Source organism: Aethalodelphis obliquidens, unplaced genomic scaffold (genome assembly GCF_003676395.1).
Source record: "Aethalodelphis obliquidens isolate GAN/ISIS:26980383/991018 unplaced genomic scaffold, ASM367639v1 scaffold30, whole genome shotgun sequence".
Taxonomy (NCBI): Eukaryota; Metazoa; Chordata; class Mammalia; order Artiodactyla; family Delphinidae; genus Aethalodelphis; species Aethalodelphis obliquidens.
The window spans coordinates 199401-212399 of NW_020837974.1; the positions used below are offsets into that span (position 1 = coordinate 199401).

General features: G+C 61.8%; 1 protein-coding gene across 1 annotated transcript in view; it reads right to left on the bottom strand.

Annotated features, from left to right (window-relative positions):
• Window positions 1-2982: 2982 nt before the first annotated feature.
• The window catches only part of PDGFA (platelet derived growth factor subunit A), a 15330-nt gene continuing 5313 nt past the window's right edge, over window positions 2983-12999 (bottom strand). Inside the window, exons 2-5 of the mRNA XM_027125497.1 lie at window positions 12089-12561; window positions 6494-6620; window positions 5916-5984; window positions 2983-4090 (exon numbers count right to left, since the gene is read on the bottom strand). Of these exons, the coding sequence (XP_026981298.1) occupies window positions 5929-5984; window positions 6494-6620; window positions 12089-12561 (656 nt within the window). The 3' untranslated portion in view covers window positions 2983-4090; window positions 5916-5928. The remainder of the gene's footprint in view (window positions 4091-5915; window positions 5985-6493; window positions 6621-12088; window positions 12562-12999) is intronic.

A 12999-nucleotide genomic window follows, 5' to 3' on the forward strand; every position in this document is an offset into this window, starting at 1 on the left:
GCAGTCCTCCCAGGCGGCCGCCCCCGCTCGGCAGGCCGGAGGCCAGTGAACGCTCCACATTTCTGGCAGCTGAAGGGCCCGGCCGGAACAGTCGCTGCTTTATTCTGCAGAAGCCACAGGCTTTGCATCCCCGGCCCCGAAGGGGCTGGGGGTGGATTCCAGCCGGCCATGGGGCTGTGGGGGCCGCGGGGTGACGGCCAGCTCCTGCCCGCTGCTGACATCCCCAAGGCCGGGCTGGGACCTGGCCTCCACCCCAGGGGTGACCCAGGGCTCCTCCCTCAGTGTAGCCGTGACTGACCTGAGGTCCAGGGCCCCAAGGACATAGGGATGGGCTCTGAGCAAACAGCCTACTGCCCACTTTAGGGGCGCTCAGGGGCCCAGAAAAGACTCAGACCCCAGCCCTGCCTCCCAGGGTCCCAGGCTGGTGAGGAGAAAGACCCAGGAAGGAGCCGTGAGCAGAGCAGGTGGCCTGAGGCCTGGAGGGGGCTCAGCCCTACAGGGCGGTAGGGAAGCCTCCTGGCCCGTCATCTGCTCTGCAGGCTCTGCTCAGGTGAAGCTCTGTCTCACGGCCTCGCAGCAGGTGGGTGAGGAAGGAGGCTCTCAGCCCCTCCCGTTAGGGAAGCACCAGGAGGAGGCCCAGTGGGCTGCTCCCCTGGCCTGAGGACCAGCTCCTCCCTTGCCCCTCCTCCGTGTAGAGGGCTCCACGGCTCCTTCTGGAGGGTCTGCTCTGGGCCAAGCCCTTCCCTTCACCGCAGAGACCAGTACGGCCGTCCAGCCAAGAGTGGGGAAGTGACCTGCCAAGGTCACATGGCAAGGTCGCCCAACATCACCTGGTGAGACACCGAGGGTCACACTGCCAGGTGGTCCCAGGCAGGCAAGAGCCCAGCAGAGCCTGTTCCCACACCCCACCTCCAGCTGCCCGCCACGAGTGCCCGGGAAGGGTCTGAAGACAGACCTCTTGATAAATAGCCCTCCCAGCCTGGGGGCGCTCAGGGCATTCACTCTGCTTCCCAGGCCAGGGGCCCCACAGGATGACGGCTGCCCACCGAGCCCCAGAAACACTGGCTCCTCCTTCACCTGGGCGCCCCAAGACTCAGGAGCAATTTGTACCCCATGGAATGAACAGAGTGGCGAGGCCTGGGTGGGGGGTCATGAGGCCTGCAGAGGGCACAGAGGAGAGGCCGGGGGTACTTCCCAGCCAGGCAGGGCCCAAGGCCCCCCAGGCTTCATACGTCACTCTCAGAGAGGACGGGGGGGGGAAGGGTGGGGTGCCGCTGCTTTGGAGGGCAGGGGGCTGGGGTGGCACAGAGGTGGGCGCGCTACAAAGTGCGGGTGACAGGTGGCCGTGGAGGGTCTGGGACACGTCCCCGAGTTGCGGGCACAGCCCTGCACTCGTGGTTTTGTGGGGCTGCCACAGACAGCCCTGTGTCCACAGCATCCTCCCAGCTCTCCAACTCAGCCCCACGGGCATCCCCCGACCTCCTGCCCACCTCTGGCAAGGCCACAGGAGGGACCTTGCAGGAGGCCAGGCATCGTGTGCACAGCCTGGGCAGACAGCTCTGACACGCCCCCCAGATGAAGTCCAACTCCCCGCTGCACAATTTCACTCCTGGATTCCCCCTCCAATAAGCTTTCTGCCCCCCAGCCCTTCTTGGGCTCTGCTTTGGGGGCCCAGGTTAAGGCTCCACCCAGCACCCCACTGTATAGCCACATCTTTGAATGGCGCCCCGATTCCTTAGGGGAACCTCTCCTCCCCAGTATCTAGTGCTTCCAGTGGAATTCCACCCACACACACATGGGACAAGGGAGCCGAACCAGCCGAGGGGGCCACCTGAACCCCTCAGTGGTTGATGGGGCGCAGGTAGGCTCGCCTGGGGCCCTCAGGAGTCCTCGGACTGGACGGGCGCCAGGCAGCCACCAGAGCTGAGGCCGCAGGGCCTTCTGCCATCATCTGGGAATGGGGAGCTGGCCCGAGACCCTCCGTTCTGTGTGACACAGTGACAGCCCCCCCACCAACATCCTCCAGCACCACCGCCAAGGCCCTCCTCCCCTTCTGGGACATTCCTCCTCCCCAAAAGCACACCAGGCCTTTCTGCGCCATCTCTTTAATGGACAGACCATTCATCAGATGGCTTTGCACAAAGAAAGAAAAACTGAGCAGTGTTCTCAGCATCTCACGGGACGTAAATACACAGATCACGTTTATACATCTAGCATCAGACACGTATCCGCAGCACAGCGTCGAGCACGGCGCAGCCCCAGGGCGCCAGCCACGGGGCTGGAGGCAGCGGGCACCCCTCACAGCACCTGCACAGGGGGCGCTCCCCTGTGGGGGGCCGGGGCCACGCCACCTGCGCCCACCCCCACCCCCACGCGCTCTCGCTGAAAGGCGTCACGCTGCAGCCGAGACCACACCCTGCAGATGCGCTGAAGACGCTCCTTTACAGAATCTCCATGAACAGCTGAACCCCGGGGACACTATCACCAGAGATGATCCCACGGCAACAAAGGGATCCTGACGGTCTCAGGAGCCCTGAGGCAATGAGGACAGGAGCAGTAGGCCGCGGGCGACGTAAGGCTGACCGTGTCCACTGGTACACGCGCAGACACCGCGGTCAACGCGCTCTGTGGGGTCAGGTCTTCCTCGTCCACTCGGCGTCTGAGGGGATGCACGGCTCCGCCTCCGTGAGGCCACGTGCGCCAGCAGGACAGCTCCTTTGGCCGGTTCCCGTAGCTTCTGGAATCCCACGGGCAGGCCTGGGATCACCGGCCAGCCCAGGACGCTGTCATCTCCCAGTCATCACCCGGGAGCTCCAGCACCCGGGCCACGGGCCACGGGCCATGGGCCACGTGACAGACAGGGCATGGACTCGGCTACGCAACTAGAAAAACGTGGCCACAAATGCTTTTCACATGTATGCATTTTGTTGGTGGGTTTGTTTTTTCCTTTTGGTTCAAAAAAAAACATGGCAGGCTCTCAGGTATATAAAACTGGTAATATTAGACAAAAATACAAACTTCACCTTTACAAAAAAACAAAATCAAAAAAACAACACACACACATAATTTCTGTTGAATACACGTAAAGCGTAACATCTTACGAAAAATAAAGAGTTTAGGTTCTGTCCAAACACCAGCGGCAGCAGCAGGGAGCAACCCTGCAGCCACTCTGGAAAGCCACATCCCCAGGCCTGGCCGCAGCAGGTGGGAGGGACTCAGGGCAAGAGGCCTGGGGACGGCATGTGATTGGTTCACGCAGTTCTCTCGAAATGGCTTAAATTAAAAAGTGAGTAAAATGGGGCAAGGAAGAAACACGTGAAGGCAGAAACATTTAGGAAATGATGCATAGGTGGGTATACCATGTTTATTTTAATACATCTCATTTGTTTGCATCCTGCTAGGAAAGGTACCGTCCCACCGTCCTGACTGTTACTGCAGCCTGGTGTTATCGGTGTAAATGTCACCCAAGAGATAATTAAAAAAAAAAAAAAAAAGCTAGGCAAAGAGTAGAAAGGAAAGCTTAATAATCACTTTATGGTGTAAAAAAAAATCCACTTAAGGCTCTCAGGAAGGTTTCTGTATAGACTTAAACACTACAGCAAGGAGATGTGGTTTCCGAGACATTCCTGGCTCCTGCGTGCCCCTGCAGAGCCCGGCGGCATCCGATCGCAGCCTTCAGAAAGCAGGCTCTGTGTCCTTGGCCAAAGCACCTGTGACCACCCTGGAAAGAGATCCAGTCTGCCGAGACGTCTGTCACTTCCATCCCTCGGGGCGTCCCTCCATTCCGGCAAATGTTTAGATATTTTTGTGAGTGAGTTTTGTTTGTCATGTTTCGTGGTTTTGTTTGCTCTCTTTTTTTTGACAAGGAAGCTTCTTATTGTTTCACCGAGTGCTACAATACTTGCTTTGATGTCACATAAACAACGTATACTGTCTCTTTGTTCTCCAGAGTGTGCATGGAGACAGTTTTCACGGAGGAGAACAAAGACCACGCTGGCAATAAGCACCGTACATAGTAGGTTCAGGAATGTAACACGCCATGTACATCCGTGTCCCGGAAAAGGGCTGCTGGCTGATCCTCACCTCACATCTGCAGGCAGAGGGGAGAGACAGACGCTGAGAGGCCACGAGCACACACACCGCTGAGTGACGTCGATTGTGTGAAACATTTAAGCCAATCAGGGGTGTGCGCACACGCGCGCGCACACACACACACACACACGCCTCGTGGCAAGTCGTAGGATTCAGAGCTTTTATTAAAATTTTCAAATCAAATATGCCTCATTACCCTTTCTGTAACATCCTGACCAGAATTGGGACTAGGCTCTTGGGATCTCACAGTACACAGCTTCATAGCAAACCCCATTCTCCCATTGTACAGATAGGGAAAACTGAGGCCCAGAAAGGTTCTTATGCCTGTCTCCTCACCTTCTTCTTTCTTCCAGCCTACAGCTTGATGTGATTTCTGGAGATCCTGCAGCCATCTTGGGCCATGAGGCAACCCTGAGGATGGATGCCACCAGCAAGACAGAGGGGTCTCTGTGACCAGGCAGAGCTACACTGAGCTAAGCTAAGAGCAGCTCTTCCCCACCCTACGTCGCCTGTCTGTTGCTCATCCCAACACTTGTACCACCACATGCCCACAGCCTGAACGCTAGCAGGGAGGCAGGGACGCCTGCCCCTCCCTTTGGGGTATCAATCATCAGCTAGCCCATGGAGGCTAAGCCCAGTGGTCATGAACTTGGCAGCACAGGCAGGTATAAAACCAGCCCCTGCACCACACCCTGGGGACCCAAAAGCCAAGGCTGAGCAGTCGTTTTGGGGCTGCTTCAAGATCTGTCCACGTGGACCTTTCCTCCCCAGAGGATCCTCCTGAAGGGACGTGACCTACGGGCCTCAGAAACTCCTGACCTGGCAGCGTTCTGCAGTCACACATCACTCAGCTGGAGCCTGGGCTCCCGGGCACCTGTCTCCAAGAATTCCTCTCACAACTATTTGTTTTGGATGCCATGGGCTCCCACATGCCCAGAAGCAAGGACCAGGCTCTGCAGAGCCAGACAGGCCAACACGAAGGACCAGGAAGGCTTAAAACTGCCTCCTCCATGGTTGCCCACAGCCACTTTCTCCTGGGAAGCCCCTCTGAAAGACCACCTTTCCCAGGCCCCCTTACAGCAGAGGGGTGGCCAATGAGATCAAAGCAAAAGTCACTGGGTCCTTTCACCATTGTCCCCAGTCCCCACCATAATCTTTCTTCCAGGCCTGGAGTGTAACGTGATTTCTGGAGCTTTGGCAGCCATCTCGGGTCATGAGGCAACTCTGAGGATGGACACCACTAGTCCTGGAAAGAAGTGGGTCCCTGAGACTGCCATACATGCTCTGGTCTCCCTACCTTATCTCAACCCTGTTTCTGGCATGTTATTAGCAGCCAAACACAACTGCCAACACAGTAGCAAACAGCTCTGTACGTTTACAAAGCATTTTCAGACAGGATCTACTCAGCCTTCAACAATCTTCATCTGTAATCCCTCTAAGCCTCAGTTTTTTCATCTGTCAAAGGAGGTGGGTAACCTGTCCGAGGTGATCCCAGCGAGTAAACGTCAGAGCTACCCCATTGCTGCTCAGGGAACCCAGATCACTCCGCTTGTGTGATGCCTTTGCCTCCCCAATCAACAAGGACCAAAGCCAGAGCAGGGGCCCCGGAGCAGGAGGGAGCCATGGGCCAGGTGTCCCGAGCAGCGGGAGGGGAGGGGTTGGGGATGGGAATGCGGAGACCCGCAGCCCAGCCAGACAGCAGAAGCTCGCGGACGGATCAAGGCCAATCAGGGCGCGTCCTCGCCTTCGGGGTGATTCGCCGAGTGATCAGTCGCTGCGCCTCCCACCCCAGGACTGCGGCATGGCCGGCGGCCGGCTCCTACCTGGTGGACCGCGTTAGGTGGGTTTTAACCTTTTTCTTTTCCGTTTTTTACCTGACTCCCTACGCCTTCCTGTTGACAGAAGGGCAGGGAGGGTGAGAGGGCCTAAGGGAGGGCTGTGGGGTGGAAACTGAAGCCGTAAATACCTGGGGTGTTTGTCTTTCTGTAAAACAACTCGACGGCGCTGGCACGGAGACACTTCCTGGTCCCCTCAAGCTGGCCCAACACGGCGGTCACGACGCCGGGCTGCTCTGGGCAAAGTCTGCCCCGGGGGAGGCCAGGACCCTGACTGGCAACGCCGCGGCCAGCGCCCACCACCCGCCGGGGACAGGGCCCTTCCTCGGCCGCATCTCACCCGCTCCCCCCACCAGCTGGGCGGGTGACTGGACCCGCACAGTGGCCAGACCTCCCTCCCTCCCCAGCAGGTCCCAGGCCACAAGGGCAGCTTAGTAAACGGGCCTTGGCTACAGCCCCCGATCCCGCCTCCCCCACCCACCCACCCACCCACCGAGCCCGCCGGACGCGGCCACAGAAGCCAGGCTCCGGACCCTCCGCTGCAGCAGCAGGACGGCGCCCCTTACCCGCCTCCTCTTCCCGGTGGCCGGGGCTCGGGCTGGCGCTCGCGCACGTGCATTCCAGGTGCTCCTCCAGCCGCACCTGCACCTCTTTTAACTTTGGCTTCTTCCTGACGTACTCCACCTTGGCCACCTGCCGAGACAGCGGCCTGCTATGGACAAGTGCACGCAGCCCTGGGGGTGGGGAGGTGCCGGGCCCCACCCGGGGTGCGGGCAGCCCGACTGCTGACCTCTGGGCTCCTCCCAGTGGGAAAAGCAGGGTCTTCGGGGAGGAAGCGGCAAGCTCTGGCGCGGCATTTGCGGTTTGGTCCCACTTTTCGTTTAATATTTATTTATTTATTTAGCTGCGCCCGCGTCTTAGCTACAGCATGCAGGATCTTTTAGTTGCAGCATGTGAACTCTTAGTTGCGACACGTGGGATCTAGTTCCCTGACCAGGGATCGAACCCAGGCCCCCTGCATTGGGAGCCTAGAGTCTTGGCTACGGGACCACCAGGGAAGTCCCTGGTCCTATTTTAACTTAAAATAAACCTAAAGGGCTCACACACGCCAGGAGAAGGCCCGAAGGGACGCACTCAAGGTGGGAGCTCTGGGTGAAGGAAGGTGTTTGCGGCCACGTTTTAGGGACCTCTGGGACAATGTGTACTTGCCTATCAGCAGCTGAGGAGCAGGGCTACTGCTCGTGGTCTGCGGCTCGGGTGTCGCCCTCCCTCCTGTCCCCCCGAGGCCCGCGGAGGAGCGTGCAGCCCTCGGGGCTCATGGGGAGGCTGTCGGTCTGGACGCACATTCTGGCCTGCCATAGACTCCAGACGAGAACCCCTCGGCCACCTGACGTGGGGCCGGGCCCAGCCCTGCAACCTTGCCCGGGTCCCAGTTCCCGGGATGGCCCTCAGGGACACCCACTCCACCCCTCGCCGTTCTCCCGGGGAGACAGGCAGGAAGGGAGCAGAGCCCACCCAGCATTCACCCTGGGCACGTGGAGGCCCCGGGGGAGCCTGGCTCGTGGTCCAGAGCTGGCCAACGTGAACGGGGCCCCGGGCCACGAGCAGAAGCCCCCAGCCCAGGGACAGTCCTTCACAAAGGGCCTGGAGGCCAGAAGATGGGGGACCCCCGTCCAGGCCTGGCATGGCCACGTGGCTACACCTTCTGGGCACCTCCCCGGTTTCCTCTGCGGGGAAGGTACGAGGACCCAGGGCCCCAGGCACGGGGGCGGGCTTGCCACCCACCAGACAGACTGGCCATGGGACCCGTGCACGGTCCAGCGGCGCTGTCCCCCGTGGGCCCCTTGGTGAAGGGCACATGACACCAGCTGCTCAAGTCTTTAGAGAAAAGTCTTATTTTTCTTATCAAAGAAAAACAAACAGGAATTTTCGGTGGCACCTGCTTCTGGGCGTGCAAGGGTTCCAGGCCGGTCAGGCACCTCTGTCTGGCCAGGAAATGGCTACATTTTCTCCCCCAAGAACACGCTGTGAGCATTAAATTCTCAAAAGCGTCCTGCACAATAGCCAAGGCCACAGATCAAGACGCTGACACCCTTGGGACCCCATCCCACTGCCTCGGGCCCCAGACCCATACTGGAGCCTACTGGGGCCCCACATCCCCCCCTCCTTCCCGCTGTTTGTCTTGGGAGCCTGGGCTGCACCTGAAAAACCTGACATTCAGATTCCCCACCACGGAGCTGCTGTGTCACGAACACCCCACCCGCATGTTCCCGGAGCAGACCCACAGGAGACGCCATCCAACAATGCCGTCACCCTTCCAAGCAGGGCCTTGAGTTCCTGCCGCTCACTGGCCCCCCGAGCTGGGCTGCTATGAGGCAGGACGCCCCCAGGAGGGCCAGGGAGAGCCATGCCCTGCAGGGGACCCCCCAGATTATCAGCGTGCCACCCAGAATAAACACCAGTATCTGCTGAACCCCACGTGCCAGGCCTACCCTGAGGGCACAGCAGCGGCCCGCTTTACAGTCGGGGAAACTGGGGCAGCGTGAACAGGGCTTGTTTCCCCAGGAGGAGGCCCTGGGCTCACCGCTTAGCCGGGGGACACCCTGAGTCTACTGGGTGAGGGCTCTGGGGTCACGGCCCACAGACCTCGACCTGGCTCCCAGGCGGTGGTCCTCCTCCAGGCCCGGCTTAGGGGCTACAATGGCACAGAGAAAGCGACCCAGCTCCAGGGCCTAGGAGCATGCCCACCTTCCAAGGCGCTGGCCTCCCCGACCGCTAGGGCTCCCCCCGGGCAAGGGTAGGGCATCCCTACCCACCAGAGGGGAGGGACTCAGGGGCCCTTTACCTGAGACTCACTGCCACTGCCACTGCTTTCCCCCCAAAGCCCCAAACTAGCTCCCCAAACAGCAATGGCTCATGGGGCCCCAGCTGGGACCTCCCACCCAAAGCGACCCCCCAGTCCAATACTGGGTGCAGAGACCCATTACTGGACATCCCAGGTGGACACGCCAGACCCACTTTCCAGAAGCCTGAGGTCTAGCAAAGCAGAGCTGCAGACGACCACCCTGGGCATGACCACAGAGCTGGGTCCGGGCTTCTGGAGGCCTGGCCCACGGGCTGCCCTGAAGCAAATGGAGCCCGACACCGCCACCGTGTGAGAGGCTGGAGGCCCGCCCGCAGGTGGGGACATGGCTGCTCAGAGCTGCTCCTTCACCCCAAGCCACTGCCAGCCCGGCCCGGGGTCTGCACTGCGGGGAAGACCCCAAGCGCTGACCACGCTGAGCAGAGGGCAGGGAAGTCGGCCCCCGGGACCCCTGCCCACCTGGCAACGCTGGAGGGCCTGCAGGCGTGCCGGGGCCCGCTCCAGATGCCACCCCGAGGGCAGGCCCTGGAGGGCCAAGGCCGCCAGCGAGCTGTGGGCACAAAACGCCTCACGGAGGTCACGGTGGGGAGCTGGGGGGCGTGTCCTGACCCAGGGCCTGGGGGCTGCCTTCAGCTGAGGACACCTTGCGCCATTCGGCCACCTGGGCCTCAGGAGGGCAACCACTCCCGACCTCACCGTTATCTCCCTCCAATAAGGGGCGCCTCTGACCGTGCACGACCCGGAGGGCGTCATCCCTACCGACCCCCAGCAGTCATCACACCGCACCCAGCCTGGGGTTCCCAGGGGCCCCCTCCCTGCTCGGCCTCAACCCCGAACGGAACAGGAAGGGCTCCTGGACAGGCTGGGGGGCCAGGCCAGCCCCCACAAGGGGCCTCCTGTTCCCACTGGCCTCTGTCTCCTCTCTGCCAGAACCCCCAGTGTCTGGGGCTGGATGTTTTCCTGCCAACCTTCGGATGGGTGGGCAGGGAGGGGATGCCTTCCCTGAAGAAGGAGACGGAGGAAGGGGACCGGGTCTGAGGGGGGCAGGGCCTCCGACGTGGAGCCAGGCTGCCTGGCCCCTGGCTGCAGGACTGAGCCCTCTGGGCAGACGGAGGCCCATGGGGGAGCCCCGGGCCTGTGCCCAAGCGGAGGTGGACCACCCATCCTCACCCACTGTGCCGCTAGGATCCCCGAGGAGCTCTGCACACCTACCCGCCCTCAGGGTGGACCAGGGCAGAGAGGCGGGGTTAATGCCCATCCCAGGACCGAACACGCCCTGGTCCTCACACTGCGGGAAGCCGGGGTGGGAGCACTGGGGGATCCCCAAAGGCTGGAGCCCCCGAGCAGAGAGCCCCACTCCCTTCCCGCTCCCCTGTGCCTCCAAGCCCCTGTCTCATGCCCTAAGGACAGGCCCCAAAGCCCACCTGCAGGACAGTCTAATCTTGGGCACCCCACCCCCATGCCCAAGAGAGAAAGACCTCAGTTACCCAGCTTCTTGGGGCTCATAAGACCCCTCCAACACGCCACAAGCGAGGACCCCCAGACCCAAGGAAGCAGAGGCGGGCTGGCCGGGCTGGCGGCAGAGACCCCACAGGCAGGGCGGTTAGACCTCAGTTTCCTCCTTTAACTGAGGAAGAGGAATCAGCGGGGGCAGTGGGGATGCAGTGCTGGGCTGGGGGCCCTAACGCCCGAGTCTGGAGCCCTGAGGCGGAAGCCGGCGCCCCAGGCAAGCACTCCAGGGGCAACTCAGCCCCAAGGGGAGCGTCTGCCTGAGACCGTGGGGCAGCAGGCGCGGAATTTGCTTACTCAACACCCAAAGCACGCAGAGGACCAAGTCCCCAAGGTCAAGTGAAGTCCCAGTTACAAGTCTAAAGTGCTTCTCACGTGCCGGCTACAGGGTCCTTAACCCCGCACCTCACTCGGGGGCCAGCGGCCGGCTTGACAGGCCTAGACTCACTGACTCACAGGGGATCTGAAATCATTCCTAGTGGAGAAATGAATTCTACTGCACCCCACAAGCGAAGGCCTCCTTCCGGGAAAGATGGACCCCCTGCCACTGGAGGCCCAGCTGAGAGGGGGCGGGGCTGCTCCTCGTGGAAGGTGCCAAGTCCACGCCCCCAGGGTCACGTGGGATCATGACCCACCCAGACCCAGCTTCCGGCAGGTGGGGGGGGCAGCCCCTCCTCTAGACAGGAACCCCCCCAGAATTCTCCAGCCTCAGCCACACTTCGGAGAAGCCAGGAGACAGTCTAGAAGCCTCCCTCCAACCTGCTCTTTGGAAAAGAGAAAGACTGACACCCAGAAGCAGGGAACCTTGCCTCCAAATAGCAAGGCCAGCTGCCCCCATGGGAGTTCCACAGTCCCAGAGCCTGAGTCCCAGCGCCTCAGACCCATTCCACACGAGAGGCAAGTGCAGCCGGAGGGGAGCAGGCCAAGGCCGGGAAAGGCTTCCAGCCACCGGGCCAAAAGCCAGGCCCCAGTCTGGCTGCCCAGTGACCCGAGGAAGCAGAATCTTCCCCAGGACTCAGCGGAGGAGCTCCTGGACGTGTCATGTGAGCCTGACCTCTGTGCATGCCCCCGGTGCTGCCCTCAGAGGTCATCACAGCCAGCCCCCTGCCTGGGAGAGGGCTTCATGGCAAGCACTGGCCATGTGCTGGCTCCCAGGGGCCCCAGGAGGGCGGCGAGGACATCCAACCCAAGCCATGGGGCCTGTGGGTCTCCAAGTAAGAGTACACCCCCCGCAACAGGGGTGCGGCCTGACCCCCAGCACCTCAGCACCCCCAGAAGGACCCTTCTGGCTAGCACTCCACTGACACACACGTCCAGTGGAACGGGGGCGCCCTCCCAGATTTCACACAGGGACGGAGGTCCAGCATGGCAGGCAGAGCGCCTGGCCCCTCGCCTGAGCCCACCCGACCCCCAGCCTCCCCCCCCACCAGGTCCCACCCCAGCGTTCCCTTCCTGTCTCCAGCAGGGTGAGGCCCTGAGGGGCCCACCAGCCCCTTGCCGTGCACCATAGCCCACACTGAAGTGCTCGTGAGGCCTCTCCAGGGCCTGGAGGAGACGTCAGGCAGCTCCCAGCTAAGTCGCCGGACACCTCGCGAGACCCGTCAGTGAGGCAAACAACTGCGACACGAGATCCAAACTTGCTTCGCGTGACCGACCATGACCCAAGCCCCGGCTCCACCCCCGGCCTCGGTGCGCCTGTCAGAGAAACGGGAGCGTCCTCCGGCTCAGCAGCACGCCGGCTGCCCAGCTGGGTGGGGCTACCCCTGGGGCCGGGGCACGCCGAGCTCACCTTGACACTCCGGTGGTGGACGCGGGACGGTTGGCACTTGACACTGCTGGTGTTGCAGCAGCCGGTACAGCGCTTCACCTCCACGCACGGGGGCCAGATCAGAAAGTTGGCAGACGTGGGGTCCACCTGGCTCCGAGGTATCTCATAAATGACCGTTCTGGTCTTGCAGACTGCGGGGATGGCTTCCTCTGCAGAGGCAAGAGCCCGGTGAATGTTCTGGAAGCCCCAGGGCTGCGGCAGCTCCCAGGGGCCCAGGCAGGAGCATCCCCATGGCCCACAGCTTCCTCCAACAGGGCCTGTCACACAGCCCCCGGTCCAGCAGAGGCAGAAAGACCCCAGCCCCCAACAGGTGCACCTGACTGGCCCAGAGATGAGCAGGGGCTTGAGGGCCAGGAGGGGAGACCCTGGGGAAGGGGGCTGTGGGGAGCCCACCCTGGGGGCGAAGGGCTGAAAAACCCCCAACACCCCGGGGGCTCACACAACCCCTGCAGCCAACACAGAGCAGGGACAGCCGCCTTCACCCCAGTGCCAGGAGGCAGGGGGGCGGGGGGGCGGTGTCTCAGATGCCCCCACCTCCTGAGGGCCCCCTCCTCCTGCATGTGCACCCTCAGTGGCCTCTAGGGACAAGCCACCAACTCAAGAGGGCTGGGTGCTGGGGGTCTGGCCGACCCAGTGGGGGAAGGGGCTCCACTCAGCGCCCACCGGCTACAGGTGCCTGGGGAGTCCAGCCAGGCAGGGCCAGAGGTGGAGCCAGGGACAGGGACCTTCAGTCTAGCCCTAGCTCTGCTCACAGGCACCCCTTTCATCTGCAGCAGAACAAGCACCCATCGAGGATCCTGCAGCCCGAGCAGAGCACCTGGCCGTGGAGCTGGGAACACACGTTCACAACAGCCCTAGCAGAGCACCTGGCC